The sequence below is a fragment of the Lissotriton vulgaris genome, chromosome 3_1 (genome assembly GCF_964263255.1).
Source record: "Lissotriton vulgaris chromosome 3_1, aLisVul1.2, whole genome shotgun sequence".
In the NCBI taxonomy this organism is placed as follows: domain Eukaryota; kingdom Metazoa; phylum Chordata; class Amphibia; order Caudata; family Salamandridae; genus Lissotriton; species Lissotriton vulgaris.
The window spans coordinates 871,425,873-871,442,434 of NC_141689.1; the positions used below are offsets into that span (position 1 = coordinate 871,425,873).

At 44.0% G+C, this 16,562-nt stretch overlaps 1 protein-coding gene across 1 annotated transcript in view; it reads right to left on the reverse strand.

Moving 5' to 3' along the window:
* The window catches only part of DAPK1 (death associated protein kinase 1), a 633,429-nt gene that overhangs the window by 161,278 nt on the left and 455,589 nt on the right, over positions 1–16,562 (reverse strand). The window contains exon 17 of the mRNA XM_086961193.1: positions 6,646–6,843. Coding sequence (XP_086817319.1) covers positions 6,646–6,843 — 198 coding nt within the window. The remainder of the gene's footprint in view (positions 1–6,645; positions 6,844–16,562) is intronic.

The following is a 16,562-nucleotide window of genomic DNA, read 5'->3' on the forward strand; positions in this document are numbered from 1 at the left end:
TTATGAAGCGGTTTCTGACCGATTAATACGTTATCTGTTCTACAGCAGTTCTTTCCAGCAAATAGTTGACACCACTGCAAAAGTGTTGCAGAGGCAACGCGCCTTGCATAGAGGGTCTGGAGCATATGCATAACAAGCGCGCAACACGGATGCTGAACTCCTGCTTTGTATCACAAATGAAAGAAAAAGACCTGTAAGAAAACCGTATTAATAGCAATGTAGACGGGAGTCGGCATTAACCTACTTTCCTGCAGGCTCACTCATTAAAATAATGCTAATAAAGCATGATAAATGGTGCATGGGAAATTAGATTCACCATTATTAACCCACAAGATAAGATTACATGCAAACAGCTGATGTGATTGTACAGGCCACTTGGCAAGGGGCCCAAGGGCAGGACAGATGTCACCAGCCTTGCTGATTCTTACAGCCCAGCCTTAACATATTGTGCACAGCTGGTGGATCTAAAGAATTCTGGTACATGGAGGGGCCATTTTCTCAAGTTGTTTCTGTGACATTGGAGGAGGGGGGGCCTTTCCAGCTATGTTTGCAGTCTAGTAAAGACCGGGCAGTTCTGCAGATGATCTTGTGCGCATTTCATGCTCTTGGCCATCACTAGAATCCTTTACAGAGAGCCACAAAATGCCTGGATCATGACTGTCGATGGTTGACGGAATGCGGTCTAAACCCTCATGTGTCGGATGCGGAACTGGGACCTCAAGTGCAGGGGGAAAGGCCAGGATGAAGGCGGCCGAGAACCCTTGCAAGAGCACAAGCCCGAGTAAAAAGTAAAACAACCTGGGTGTTCACACTGATTCAGCTCTAACCTTTACCTCCCAAAAGTGAAGCAGTGGCGTCCGTTTCAAACTGTCCGCGGTCAGAAATTGCCCCCAACTCTCTACAAACTGTCATAGATGCAGCTCACCAGCCTCAGTCATGGCACATGTAAACTGCATAACCTTAGGTAAACATAAAAAAAGATACCTGAGGAAACACTCCATTAAAAGCACTCCACTGGCTTTTGGAAGGGTAAAGGTTACCCTTCAGAATGCTTTGTACTGTTGGCCAGGCCTGGTATGTCCGAGAAGCTCGGCATTGAGTAGCGACCTCAGGTTCAGGTCACCTGCTGTCAATCAGAGCTTGGTGGCAGGTCACAGAGTACAAAGCCCCAAGTCAGGAATGCTCTCAGCCGTTCAGAGGACAAAAATGTGTGCGACCCCACCCCGAATTGTGACAATAATAACAGGCCTGCTGCTCAGAAAATGACTTTACAACACTTGATTCAAATAAGACTCTCAAGGAGAACAAAGGAGGACCATCCCACCTACTGGCCGGGTAAAAGCTATTGTGGATAAAATAATTTTGTTTTACATAGTTATCCCCACATACAATACTATGAAACATATATGCGGATCAACTATCTTCATTATACTATCTATCCAAAACGTTATCCTCATGAGAAACAAAATAATTATAGCCTAAACAAGAGGTCTGCATTATGCGCAGACTTTCATGCTGCACCAACATGTTGGCTGTGGTCACTTCCGCACACTGTACTGCAGTGGCCTTATTCGTAGGTTACAAGTTTCAGTCTATGAATGATAATATTGGGTGATATCATCACCCAATGTCAAAGGATTCCTTCTCCACGATGGCTCCAGCTAGTTGCTTAAGAGGCACAGATAGACATGCCACGTGAAGTGTGTCTCCTACGGGGTGCGGTCATGCTAGTCATGGTTACTGATGCAGGTCAGCAGCGGCTAGGAGGTCTGTCAGGGCACGTTCGGCCTCTAAACAGGTTTCCTTCAGCCCTGGGTCCTGGGTTCACAGACTCTGCACTGCTGATGGACAGCATTATTAGCTTCCCAGGAGAGGAGGCGTCAATTTTCTTTGCAGTCCCCTAACTAGACTACGAGGCAAACTCTTTGATGTTTGGGAGGAACCAAAAATGTACAGGTCAACAGCGCTAACCCCTAAGCGCTGGTTGCTCAGAGACTGGACAACAATCTGGACATTCTCAGACTTTGTGTAAGTCTTGTTTCTATGCAACATGTTAGCAAGAAGCGCATGAAAATGTCACTGCGGATGTAACTCATTTACAATTATTAGAGAGGAAAGAAGAGTTTGACTTTAAGGGCAGCAATATCATTTTGATCCTACAAATAACCCCTCAATTATTTGTCAACAAATGGTTGCCAATCCACATTTGCAGTAATGATTAGGTGAGGGGAGTGTAGGAGGGTTAGCTCACAGTGAGCAATTTGTGTACCATAAATGTAATGAGGGCCAATGCGAGTGTGGCTGAGGCCAGGCAAATGATCATGAGGACATTCTATGCAGACTGCCTGAGGGGAACGAGGAATGCATGATGAGTTTAGGAATTGGAAATGTAAGCAGTACGTGGACAGTGTTAGAGAGCGACACCAAGAACTGGATGATGGAGGAGAGCCACAAGGATAAAGAGATCTAGACACGGGTAAAAGAGGAAATAAAACACACGATTGGGTCAAGGGTCAGGCTGTACCAGATACGCAGGGGGGGCAGGGGTAGGTCATTAAAAAAAAAAAAGCAGACAAGCAGTTGGAGAGGATGACAGAACACAAAAAGAAAAGTTCAGGCACGGAGGGTAAAGAAGGCTTAGACACACAGGGGATGGAGGCAACCATGATTTTTCACTGGGAGCATAGGGAGCTAAGGAGGATCAGACATGTGAGGGTATGAGCCCAATGAACAAGTTACTTACCTTCGGTAATGCTCTTTCTTGTGGTATTTATCTAACTGTAATTACTTTAACTTGAGAATATCCCCAGGCACCCGGCTGGATCTAGATACTTTCACAGCAGTGCTCCAGAACACCACTAGGCGGCACCACATTGCTCCACATTGAGTCTCGTTCCCTCCTCAAAGTGACAATCAGAGCCACATATGGTACTTGCCGTATGTTCATGGTCATTGTTTACCATTGCTTTGTCTCCACCTTTTCACAGACCAGTGCATCTTCCTCCACAGTCCTCATTAAGGTACTACACCACTGGCTCACCTGCAACTTCTAGCTCCATGTTGTTTGGATGATTTCTCAACTTATGTGTATTGATCTCTTTATTGTTTACTTACTCCCGTTTTCCACTTTTTCCACTATTGGTTTACAGGCAATTTTCACTTAGGCATGTAAAATAAAGTCACGATGATGATCCCACTATTGCTCTCATGCGATCAAAACGTTGTTGGCTCTCTGTACACCATAAACACAATTTAATTTGTTATTGTTTTTGCGTAACAGTGTTTTTGTTCATTTTTGCTTGTTCTATCTAATGTATGACACACAAGCAATTGTTCTGCCTGAGCTCTTGTTTTGTTTTCATTTTATATGTACCTTGCTGGACGCAGGACTGTGTCCCACTGTATTTTAAAAACACATTAATGTGGAAAGTGGCAGGAGGTGAGAGACTCAAAGAACGTGTCATGGCCTTTCACTCCTTGAAGTGTTCCAGGGAAGAGAGCATCTGCATTCTCACCAAACAGGTGAGATCTGTCAAAGGGCATATCCATAAGTGAAGCTTGTACATCCAGAGAAAAGCCTGTAGACCACATCCAAGCATGGCGACGGAGAACCACACTAGGACAGATTACCCTGTCCAAGCATTTGATAGTATCCAGGCCAATCCGCATAACGTGTCTGGTCTCATACTGACAATCCTGAATGGTTTAAGCCCAGGAGGTACAAAAATCTACAGGGACTGCAGGCAACATCTCGCTGGCTATATACCAGAAGGCTTGTGTATATTGCCCAAGCAGACAACGGACACTGACCATCATTAATGCAAAGCTGGCTGATGAAAACATTTGCTTCCCAAAAACCTCAATTCTTGTTAACTCTCTGTCCAGGGGTGTCATATGGAATGAATGGGTCTCTGGAGTGGGATGTGGAGTCTAACATCAGGGTTGCCTAGCGCTGGTTTGTAAAATCTAGTTACATTGAAAAAACAACACTGTTTGTGGGCTTCCCACAGTAAGGCCAAGCCTCATCAATACTACTAAACAACCAGAAAGCCAGTACTGCAACCTCTATTTCAAATAAGTTTCCTGTGCGCAAAGAATAAAACTAAGTGCGGGGCAGTGACACAGTTCACAGATTAAATCTTTTTTTATTTATGAAATGAATTTTTAGAAAGAATTAGTTGTTTCAAAGTTCACCAAAAACTCAATACAATGTCGAACACAAACAACACAAGGACCACTATTCATAAAAATGACATTTTCTTAAAACAGACATTAATAGCACAACAATTAATGGCAGAATAAATGAAAAAACATCCTAACATACCAAGTTGATCAACATTTACACTCATAACTCATTTTCTCATACACAACACACACTCACAACTATATGTACAGTTATGTCACAAATTAGTTCTTTGCTTACAAATAAATGGGGAACAAAGAAGGGCACCATAGACAACAGCTGTGAAAAAGCAAATGAACTTATTTTTGTAGTTTCAACAAAGAAATGGTTTGAATTTGGTAGTCTTATGGTGAGGTAGAATGGTCTACGCGTTTCGAACCCTTAATAATTTATGGGGTTCTCATCAGGACCTCATGGCTTGTATGAGAACTTATACTCTGAATAGACACCCGGACGTTGGCCGAATGCACAACGGCGAGGGGCAAACAAATTATTTTTAGGACGTGCCTATTTGGTTTCTCAAAGGGGGTGTGGCAATCCGGATTGTGTCTCGCGGACTCCAATACAGAGGACCGACTGCGGCTTTATTTGAAGGCCCATGACTCAATTGATTTGAGAATTGCCACATCCCCTTAGAGAAACCAAATAAGCACGTCCTAAAAATTATTTGTTTGCCCCTCGCCGGTGTGCATTCGGCCAACGTCCGGGTGTCTATTCAGAGTAGAAGTTCTCATACAAGCCATGAGGTCCTGATGAGAACCCCATAAATTATAAAGGGTTCGAAACGCGTAGACCATTCTACCTCACCATAAGACTACCAAATTCAAACCATTTCTTTGTTGAAACTACAAAAATAAGTTGATTTGCTTTTTCACAGCTGTTGTCTATGGTGCCCTTCTTTGTTCCCCATTTATTTGTATCCAAAGAACTAATTTGTGACATTATAACTGTACATATAGTTGTGAGTGTGTGTTGTGTATGAGAGAATGAGTTAGGAGTGTAAATGTTGATCAACTTGGTATGTTAGGATGTTTTTTCATTTATTCTGCCATTAATTGTTGTGCTATTAATGTCTGTTTTAATAAAATTTCATTTTTATGAATAGTGGTCCTTGTATTGTTTGTGTTCGACATTGTATTGAGGTTTTGGTGAACTTTGAACCAACTAATTCTTTCTAAAAATTCATTTCATAAATAAAAAAAGATTTAATCTGTGAACTGTGTCACTGCCCCGCACTTAGTTTTATTCTTTGCGCGCAGGAAACTTATTTGAAATAGAGGTTGCAGTACTGGCTTTCTGGTTGTTTAGTAACATCGAGTTACATAACATCACAGGTGGGCAAGAGCAAGGTTTAGCCCAGGTGCCCTGTAATGTGTCAGTAAGAGCTTCATTGAATTGTAGTGAGGTCTGGGAGGAAGCCTGAGCACATTAGATTTAACTTCCACAGAAAGGAGAAGTTTTGAGCCCACTGGCCTCCTGTAAGTCCATGTATAAACTGTCATCATCATAGTGTGCGAGTAAGGCATCCCCATCCTTATTTCCAAGTAATGGTAGACTCTGATCAAAGTCTGAGCCAAAAAGTAGGTGGTGCACCTGAGGGCAGCTTCGCAGCACAGGCAGTGTTTTGCTTTAATCTGACTGTACAATGATCAAGTGCATCTGGGTCAATTAAGGCCAAATTACTATGGCTCGATAGCAAACATTGGTTTTGGCGAAGGGTCCTCCTCTGGTGGTGTCACCCAGGCACTGACAGTGAAGGGACCAGAGCAGAGTTTTCCCAAAGAGTGGAAGTCTGTATTGAAGCCAGTGCAGAACCTGCAGGGGGCTCAAGAGGCACAGAGGTCGCCGAGGATGGATGCTGGAGGTAACCCAACAGGAGACCCCATTGGATTTCTGCGGCTCGGAGACACACCAGTGGGAACCAGAAGAGTCTGGCACCTGGGTATATTCTAAAGTGGAGAAATCTGTGGCTAGAATAGCTATCAGAAAATAGTTTATTAGACCAGGAAGTGCCTTGGGGCGGGAAACCATTAGAACATAAGGGGTCCAATCTACACTTTTCCACCTGTCTTGTATGAAAAAGGAGTTTGCAGCGATTACAGATGTGTCCTCTATATAACAAAATGGAGGTGAAAACACCACATAGAAACGACATATTGGAATTTACTTCAATACCATCACCCGGATTCAAGCAGTGGTAGAATTGGTAGGCTTTAAATCACCTCAGGTGAGGAGCACCAAGAAGTGGTAGAAAGGTGGGGCAGTTGAAAGGGAAATGTCAATTCAGCAAAAAATAAGTGTACAGAATGCAGCTAAGCAGAGTTGTGTTTTCATACGGTCATAACAGACGGGCTCAATTACACTCTACTATGAAAAAGACCGATATCAAGTACAGCATTCAGCCTCTTACTCAGTTTAAAGTTACAATTTAAATATACAAATTACTGTAAGGTATCACTCACCTTGTTTGTAACATCCAGACTGCAGTTTGCTTCACAGAGCGCCATTACAATAGGAATATTCCCATCTTTGCAGGCCACGTGCATTGGAGTGTTACCATGTCGATCCTGAAAATCTACAATGCACCCCTGGCTGATGAGAGTTTTAACAACTTCCATTTGACATCTTCGGACTGCAAGGTGCAGGGCTATGTGACCATCCTGAAAATACACAAGAGCTGAAGTCAGTTATGTGTCAGACTCACAATTAACTTTCTGCTTAACAGCCCCATGGCTCTGTGCCCACCATCCCAACAAGATGCAGGCATCGCGAGCTTTGGAACACGTGGTCTGCTCTATTTCCCATCATGGCCTTTCTCTATGTCAGATTTGCAACCTTTTTTGAGGTACACAAGTAGAAATTAGGTTGCAAGAAAAAAGACAATCATTGTAAATTCCACATCCTGGCCTGCATGTCTTGAATACGTTTTAAACTCTTCTTGGGTTAACTTATATAATGTGACACAAGTATAGTGGATTATCCACCATCATAACTCTAGGGTTATGATTGGAAAGGGAGTGTGTGAGCAAACGGGTGGAAAGCATGGAAACAGAAATTAAGAAGTTTGTGACATTTCGCAAACATATATGGCCTGAAACACTTGTAAAGTTACTCCTAACAAAGGTCAGCAATACTGCAGGTGGGAATGAAAAGGAAACACTTCCAAAACTCATTGAGGTTACGGGTTAGGCGTTTCACCACCAGGAAAATATTTACCCAGCGGAGAACAAAAGAGCAATAGGAAAGCTTGCAAATGCACATTTCAAGCATATAAAGATAAGCAGATGGTTATTCTAGTGGACAATCTACCCGATTAGAAGAAAGAACCCTTATGGAAATCTAAGACCTTGTAAAACCCACAAAATTAACAAAAGCCAGAAGTCTGCTTCAAGCTAAAGAGAAGCATAAGGAAATAGTTTTCCTTTTTTAAACAGAACTTTGTTGTACTTCTTAGCACAAACCCAAACCTCGTTATATAAACTATCCATGTAGACTTCACTTTGCGGGTCAGTATTATGATTTTTACTATCCAATCAAGCATTATCAATATATTGTATTTAAGCATCGTCAATTTTCCAGAATCAGTTCTGGCCTTTATAGTTCAGATGCCAGTGTAAGAAGAACCCGAAGACTATCAGTCACCTTCTTTGCTGGTGCGCATCTCTGACCACATTAATGAACTAGTTGATTTTAGAAGTGGTACAAACTAGGTCAGGTATGACTGCATTGCATCACCAGCACAAGATCATTCAATAGTGACAGGACATCTACAGCCAGTGACTGCTTCCAAAGCAACCCTTTAATCTGAGAATAAACAGAGCACGATTGGAGCACTAAAAGCTGGTGGGTATTTACCTAATGTGTTTGGATGTTATGTTGATCGTTTCCTTATCAAACGTTACGACTCACAGCTATGGCTTGACTTAGTTCATTAGGTATCGGTGAAACCTCCATGCAATCGGAATTCTATAGGTAACCTTGGTCGCTGCTGAAAGCATCAAGTAGTTCCACATGTTCTGCTGAGGAGGAAGCTTTTGGATAGCACCATATACAGAACATTACAAGATCCGTATTCCTAAATCCATGATGGCTTGGACTGGAATAGGTAAATTTTGGAAAAGGTGATGGACAGAGTTTCTGAATGATGCAGAATACTCCTACCCAGTCAAGAGATCAGGGCTTGATCCATCACCGTTTTTTAGCTCACTGCACCATCCCAGCTCAGAACCTGGCTACATGCAAATTAGTCTTACCTGTCCCAGTGCATGATGGGAACAGGGCAGACCAAACTACCAAGCCAATTCTTCACCAGAAAGGAGACAAGCTACCGGGGGCCGGTTTCTGGCATTTCAGCCGTCATCGGCCCGGCTTGCTTGAATCCTGATGGTGCAATGAGCTAGGGACTCACGTCTGAGTATACCCTCCCACACTTAGTGTGGATAAAATCAATTTTGGAAAAGGTGATGGACAGAGTTTCTGAATGATGCAGAATACTCCTACCCAGTCAAGAGATCAGGGCTTGATCCATCACCGATGACGGCTGAAATGCCAGAAACCGGTCCCCGGTAGCTTGTCTCCTTTCTGGTGAAGAATTGGCTTGGTAGTTTGGTCTGCCCTGTTCCCATCATGCACTGGGACAGGAACAGACTAATTTGCAAGTAGCCAGGTTCTGAGCTGGGATGGTGCAGTGAGCTAAAAAACGGTGATGGATCAAGCCCTGATCTCTTGACTGGGTAGGAGTATTCTGCATCATTCAGAAACTCGGTCCATCACCTTTTCCAAAATTAATTTTATCCACACTAAGTGTTGGAGGGTATACTCAGACGTGAGTCCCTAGCTCATTGCACCATCAGGATTCAAGCAAGCCGGGCCGATGACGGCTGAAATGCCAGAAACCGGTCCCCGGTAGCTTGTCTCCCCTTCTGGTGAAGAATTGGCTTGGTAGTTTGGTCTGCCCTGTTCCCATCATGCACTGGGACAGGAACAGACTAATTTGCAAGTAGCCAGGTTCTGAGCTGGGATGGTGCAGTGAGCTAAAAAACGGCGATGGATCAAGCCCTGATCTCTTGACTGGGTAGGAGTATTCTTCATCATTCAGAAACTCGGTCCATCACCTTTTCCAAAATTGATTTTATCCACACTAAGTGTGGGAGGGTATACTCAGACGTGAGTCCCTAGCTCATTGCACCATTAGGATTCAAGCAAGCCGGGCCGATGGCGGCTGAAATGCCAGAAACCGGTCCCCGGTAGCTTGTCTCCTTTCTGGTGAAGAATTGGCTTGGTAGTTTGGTCTGCCCTGTTCCCATCATGCACTGGGACAGGAACAGACTAATTTGCAAGTAGCCAGGTTCTGAGCTGGGATGGTGCAGTGAGCTAAAAAACGGTGATGGATCAAGCCCTGATCTCTTGACTGGGTAGGAGTATTCTGCATCATTCAGAAACTCGGTCCATCACCTTTTCCTAAATTGATTTTATCCACACTAAGTGTGGGAGGGTATACTCAGACGTGAGTCCCTAGCTCATTGCACCATCAGGATTCAAGCAAGCCGGGCCGATGACGGCTGAAATGCCAGAAACCGGTCCCCGGTAGCTTGTCTCCTTTCTGGTGAAGAATTGGCTTGGTAGTTTGGTCTGCCCTGTTCCCATCATGCACTGGGACAGGAACAGACTAATTTGCAAGTAGCCAGGTTCTGAGCTGGGATGGTGCAGTGAGCTAAAAAACGGTGATGGATCAAGCCCTGATCTCTTGACTGGGTAGGAGTATTCTGCATCATTCAGAAACTCGGTCCATCACCTTTTCCAAAATTGATTTTATCCACACTAAGTATGGGAGGGTATACTCAGACGTGAGTCCCTAGCTCATTGCACCATCAGGATTCAAGCAAGCCGGGCCGATGACGGCTGAAATGCCAGAAACCGGTCCCCGGTAGCTTGTCTCCTTTCTGGTGAAGAATTGGCTTGATTGGTTGGTCTGCCCTGTTCCCATCATGCACTGGGACAGGAACAGACTAATTTGCAAGTAGCCAGGTTCTGAGCTGGGATGGTGCAGTGAGCTAAAAAACGGTGATGGATCAAGCCCTGATCTCTTGACTGGGTAGGAGTATTCTGCATCATTCAGAAACTCGGTCCATCACCTTTTCCAAAATTGATTTTATCCACACTAAGTGTGGGAGGGTATACTCAGACGTGAGTCCCTAGCTCATTGCACCATCAGGATTCAAGCAAGCCGGGCCGATGACGGCTGAAATGCCAGAAACCGGTCCCCGGTAGCTTGTCTCCTTTCTGGTGAAGAATTGGCTTGGTAGTTTGGTCTGCCCTGTTCCCATCATGCACTGGGACAGGAACAGACTAATTTGCAAGTAGCCAGGTTCTGAGCTGGGATGGTGCAGTGAGCTAAAAAACGGCGATGGATCAAGCCCTGATCTCTTGACTGGGTAGGAGTATTCTTCATCATTCAGAAACTCGGTCCATCACCTTTTCCAAAATTGATTTTATCCACACTAAGTGTGGGAGGGTATACTCAGACGTGAGTCCCTAGCTCATTGCACCATCAGGATTCAAGCAAGCCGGGCCGATGACGGCTGAAATGCCAGAAACCGGTCCCCGGTAGCTTGTCTCCTTTCTGGTGAAGAATTGGCTTGGTAGTTTGGTCTGCCCTGTTCCCATCATGCACTGGGACAGGAACAGACTAATTTGCAAGTAGCCAGGTTCTGAGCTGGGATGGTGCAGTGAGCTAAAAAACGGTGATGGATCAAGCCCTGATCTCTTGACTGGGTAGGAGTATTCTGCATCATTCAGAAACTCGGTCCATCACCTTTTCCAAAATTGATTTTATCCACACTAAGTATGGGAGGGTATACTCAGACGTGAGTCCCTAGTGCATTGCACCATCAGGATTCAAGCAAGCCGGGCCGATGACGGCTGAAATGCCAGAAACCGGTCCCCGGTAGCTTGTCTCCTTTCTGGTCAAGAATTGGCTTGGTAGCTTGGTCTGCCCTGTTCCCATCATGCACTGGGACAGGAACAGACTAATTTGCAAGTAGCCAGGTTCTGAGCTGGGATGGTGCAGTGAGCTAAAAAACGGCGATGGATCAAGCCCTGATCTCTTGACTGGGTAGGAGTATTCTTCATCATTCAGAAACTCGGTCCATCACCTTTTCCAAAATTGATTTTATCCACACTAAGTGTGGGAGGGTATACTCAGACGTGAGTCCCTAGCTCATTGCACCATCAGGATTCAAGCAAGCCGGGCCGATGACGGCTGAAATGCCAGAAACCGGTCCCCGGTAGCTTGTCTCCTTTCTGGTGAAGAATTGGCTTGGTAGTTTGGTCTGCCCTGTTCCCATCATGCACTGGGACAGGAACAGACTAATTTGCAAGTAGCCAGGTTCTGAGCTGGGATGGTGCAGTGAGCTAAAAAACGGTGATGGATCAAGCCCTGATCTCTTGACTGGGTAGGAGTATTCTGCATCATTCAGAAACTCGGTCCATCACCTTTTCCAAAATTGATTTTATCCACACTAAGTATGGGAGGGTATACTCAGACGTGAGTCCCTAGCTCATTGCACCATCAGGATTCAAGCAAGCCGGGCCGATGACGGCTGAAATGCCAGAAACCGGTCCCCGGTAGCTTGTCTCCTTTCTGGTGAAGAATTGGCTTGGTAGTTTGGTCTGCCCTGTTCCCATCATGCACTGGGACAGGAACAGACTAATTTGCAAGTAGCCAGGTTCTGAGCTGGGATGGTGCAGTGAGCTAAAAAACGGTGATGGATCAAGCCCTGATCTCTTGACTGGGTAGGAGTATTCTGCATCATTCAGAAACTCGGTCCATCACCTTTTCCAAAATTGATTTTATCCACACTAAGTATGGGAGGGTATACTCAGACGTGAGTCCCTAGCTCATTGCACCATCAGGATTCAAGCAAGCCGGGCCGATGACGGCTGAAATGCCAGAAACCGGTCCCCGGTAGCTTGTCTCCTTTCTGGTGAAGAATTGGCTTGGTAGTTTGGTCTGCCCTGTTCCCATCATGCACAGGGACAGGAACAGACTAATTTGCAAGTAGCCAGGTTCTGAGCTGGGATGGTGCAGTGAGCTAAAAAACGGTGATGGATCAAGCCCTGATCTCTTGACTGGGTAGGAGTATTCTGCATCATTCAGAAACTCGGTCCATCACCTTTTCCAAAATTGATTTTATCCACACTAAGTGTGGGAGGGTATACTCAGACGTGAGTCCCTAGCTCATTGCACCATCAGGATTCAAGCAAGCCGGGCCAATGACGGCTGAAATGCCAGAAACCGGTCCCCGGTAGCTTGTCTCCTTTCTGGTGAAGAATTGGCTTGGTAGTTTGGTCTGCCCTGTTCCCATCATGCACTGGGACAGGAACAGACTAATTTGCAAGTAGCCAGGTTCTGAGCTGGGATGGTGCAGTGAGCTAAAAAACGGTGATGGATCAAGCCCTGATCTCTTGACTGGGTAGGAGTATTCTGCATCATTCAGAAACTCGGTCCATCACCTTTTCCAAAATTGGACTGGAATAGGCACATGGACGTCGAATAGAAAAGGCTCAGTAAAGGACTTTAAAGAATTTATAGCAGGATAACTACAGCTCCAAAAATTGCAATCCATTCTTTGACCTCTGCTGATATACACCCAGAAACACTATGAAATGCAATAACTGGAAAACAGCACTGATATAAGGTTGCACATTTTACAACCTCAGAACTCACAGGAAGCCTCTCAGCAAGAATGCTTTAGAGGCAACATGGGACCTAGCACTCAGGAGAAATGAGGGAAGCCATGCAGGAGCATTCTCAGTTATCCTAGTTATCAGTGGAAGCAGGGTGTAAAATGGACATACCCTGGATGTCAAGAGCTGCAGCAGTGTCTGGCAGGATCAACATAGGTGCTACAATATCACAGGCAAAAGGATGAGACTCTTGACCCACCTTCTGCTCCCAAAAAATCAAACCATTCTCAGTTCCCCTTGGTAGGCCAGGGAGGAAAGGATAACTATTAATGTGATTTATACAGTAACACTTATACATGTTAACATCAATCTTGAGTTGTGCACCTTTTATGTCTGCGGTCTTAGGACTCAAGTGATACTTCAAGAGTATTGAGATTAAATGCTAGATTTCCTTTCAGTGTGATCAAACATAATTAGCATTGATTATTTCTACTCTTTCCACAAGAGTACCATGTTATGTGCTTTCCTATGCCTTCCAGAGGTTTTCCACTTCTCATTTTCAGTAAATATTGGAGTCGTTTTTAATCAAGCTATCGAATTAACCTAACTCATCTCCAACACTATAAAACCATGTTTTGCTGTGTTCCACTTTCATGCCATAAGAACTCTTCTCTCTCTTGATTCATCTAAGAATGTAATACTTCATTTAAGTTCGCATTGATCTCTATTATAAGTCCCACTAGAAGTAGATGTTGGCAGCCATACACACAATTTATTCATACTGGTTTATTATCACATTTTTTAATGTCTTGTGTACAACATCTTTCCATTGTAATCTCATTCACTCTGATGCCTAGGGAGAAGTGCTTTCAAACTGCATGAGTAGGCCACGTCACTGTACTAAAGTTGATATACAGCGGGAGAGGACACTGGAGATCCACCCAATACCTAACAGAATGTGTGTGTGGATACACATTCAAATGTAAATGTGTGACGTACTGTGAAGTTCCAAGTGTCAAGATGCCAATCTGCAAACAATGGATATTTCAGATGCATGCCTGTCAACAGTGAACACCATAGATAACAGGACCTTCTTGCAATCAGGGACGAATTGTATTGCCCTGCAGACCTTTGCACTGCTTTCTCGTGTGAAACAAACTTTGGACAGGTAAGAAAGCAAACATATTTCCTGACTGACACAGAAGTCTGATAAAACATTATGTAAAGTTATGGATGCATCAAAAGAAAAACCTTATGCCTGCGTCAACTGTTGATTGCTCACAAAAGGAAAGAGTCTAACTTTCTAATGCTCTGAGCAGAAGGAAATACCAGGGAAATGGTTTAAGACAATTGATGTTCCTGTGCTAAATATGCTAAGTCCAAAAAGAAAAGACAATATTATGGTCCTGTACTGTGTGCTTCTTTCTAACAGGCAGAACCAAATTTCAGGGTACAGTGCCCGACAACTGAAGCTTCACAGGGCATTAAGAAAGAAACACATGCCTTTTTTTTTGTGGTCCTCATCTCACCTTTCAAGCCTCTGCGGGTCTTATGAAGCCGCCTTTGTTATCTGTCGCCCCTACGGCTTACCGCACTCGCTTGGGTCGTCCGACCAGTCCCTTTATTTTGTAAGGGACCCTGGTGTAATCATAAGACCAATGATGTTACAATAATCTTAGCTTCTTACCCCAGCTCATGAGGGGTTACCAAATGTTCGAGATCTTATCCTCCACACCATCTCATCTCTAATCGTGCCATAGAGAATGCGGCTTTAAGCCAATCCTCCCTTAGCGGGGGTAGGGGATCTTTCCACCTCTTACACAATTCCCTTCTAGCCAACAATATCAAATTCAATAATAGACCCCTATCTTTCTGCGAGAGGTTCTGGCTGAGGCGACCATCGTCTCCAAAGAATACCAGTTGCATATTTATCTCTATGATGGTGTTGAAGATGTCCCGTAAATTGTCACCCACCTCAGTCCAAAATCTTGCAAGTGTTAAACACTCATAAAAGATATATTTCCTGACTGACACAGAAGTCTGATAAAAATTATGTAAAGTTATGGATGCATCAGTAGAAAAACCTTATGCCTGCGTCAACTGTTGAATGCTCACAAAAGGAAAGAGTCTAACTTTCTAATGCTCTGAGCAGAAGGAAATACAAGGAAAATGGTTTAAGACGATTGATGTTCCTGTGCTAAATATGCTAAGTCCAAAAAGAAAAGACAATATTATGGTCCTGTATTGTGTGCTGCTTTCTAACAGGCAGAAACAAATTTCAGGGTACAGTGCCCGACAACTGAAGCTTCACAGGGCATTAAGAAAGAAACACATGCCTTCTCAAATGTCTTAAAGGTGCATAAAGCAGCATAGAGAAGATTTACAAGAGATCCCCCTGGAACCAGACACCCTCAGTAGGATTCACAATTAAGAGCATCATCCAAGGAAGATCTAAGGGAAATGGGTTATGATCAAATGGAAGACTCTGGGACATTTATCTCCTACTGAATCACCAGGCAGGCCACCCAGGGGCTAGTAGAACACCCCCCTCTGATGGGTATTGATAGTTCATCAGCCGAATTAATAACGCGTGTGCAAGGGGAAACAATATAACGAAGCCCCTATCATCAATGCAACAGATCCCTTAGGAGAGGTTAGCCATCACTAGGGCAAACAGGCTTGCTAATTTCTCCCAGTGAAAAGGTGAAAAGTCATAAAGAAACTGCCCCTACAAATCTAGAAGAACAAGGAACACACTTTATAGATTGTCCTGTTGATCAAAAGAGTAAACTGAATGCACCCGAAGTTCAGAAGGCAGGCAAACCAAATCCATTCTTATGTGGCTTTACCTCCTGTAGAGGAAAGAGCAAGAGAATTGATTGGATATTCAAGTGCACAGGAAAGCCCGCCGAGGAAATCCCCTTAAGCATTATTGACAACTGCCATTCAAGCAGTGGAAAAAGTCACACTATATTGTGTTGGCCAGGTCTACGTGCAGACTGCCAAGGAGCTAATTGAGATGTGAATAAGAGACTACTGCCTGCTGACTTAAATACTGAAGCTTTAGTTATTATGGATGATTACACTCACATGGGAGGCCAGGAAGACCTCCAATATTTAAAAAAAGGTAATGAACTTAAAAATATCAATATCCAAAAATCCATAGATGATGGAGCTTCAGAAGAAAAGAGCATGCACTCCATTTGTATTGTCAAGGAGTTTGCATTAATGCTGATCTGATGATGTGGAAGAAAGAGGGTGCCTGCTGATTTGAGTTATGTCACCACAACCTAATTCCGGAAATGGCAAACCACTGTATAATTGCTGTCTCCATGATGCATCTAAAACAAGAAGCCACCAGACCAAGTGTCCACTCAATCCACCAAGTCAAAGTGAAGAAATGAAATGGCTGGGAACTTAGCGCAGATCCAAGGTCAACAGTAGCTGTAATACTGCATGAAGGGAGCCTGTGGCACAGTTACAATCCAGTCACTTAAACAGAGGTAGATGTGAACTCATTGAGCCATAGATCAGCCGCCATAGATGCAATTAGCTGTGGACCATATCAAAAGAAGCACTTACTCAAAACAGAAGGCTTGTAATGGTACAGCGTGCTCCACAACAAACCTAAAACAATTATGGAATCACTCAAAAAAGCATATGTGAAATGTCCATACTTAAAGTTGCCAGC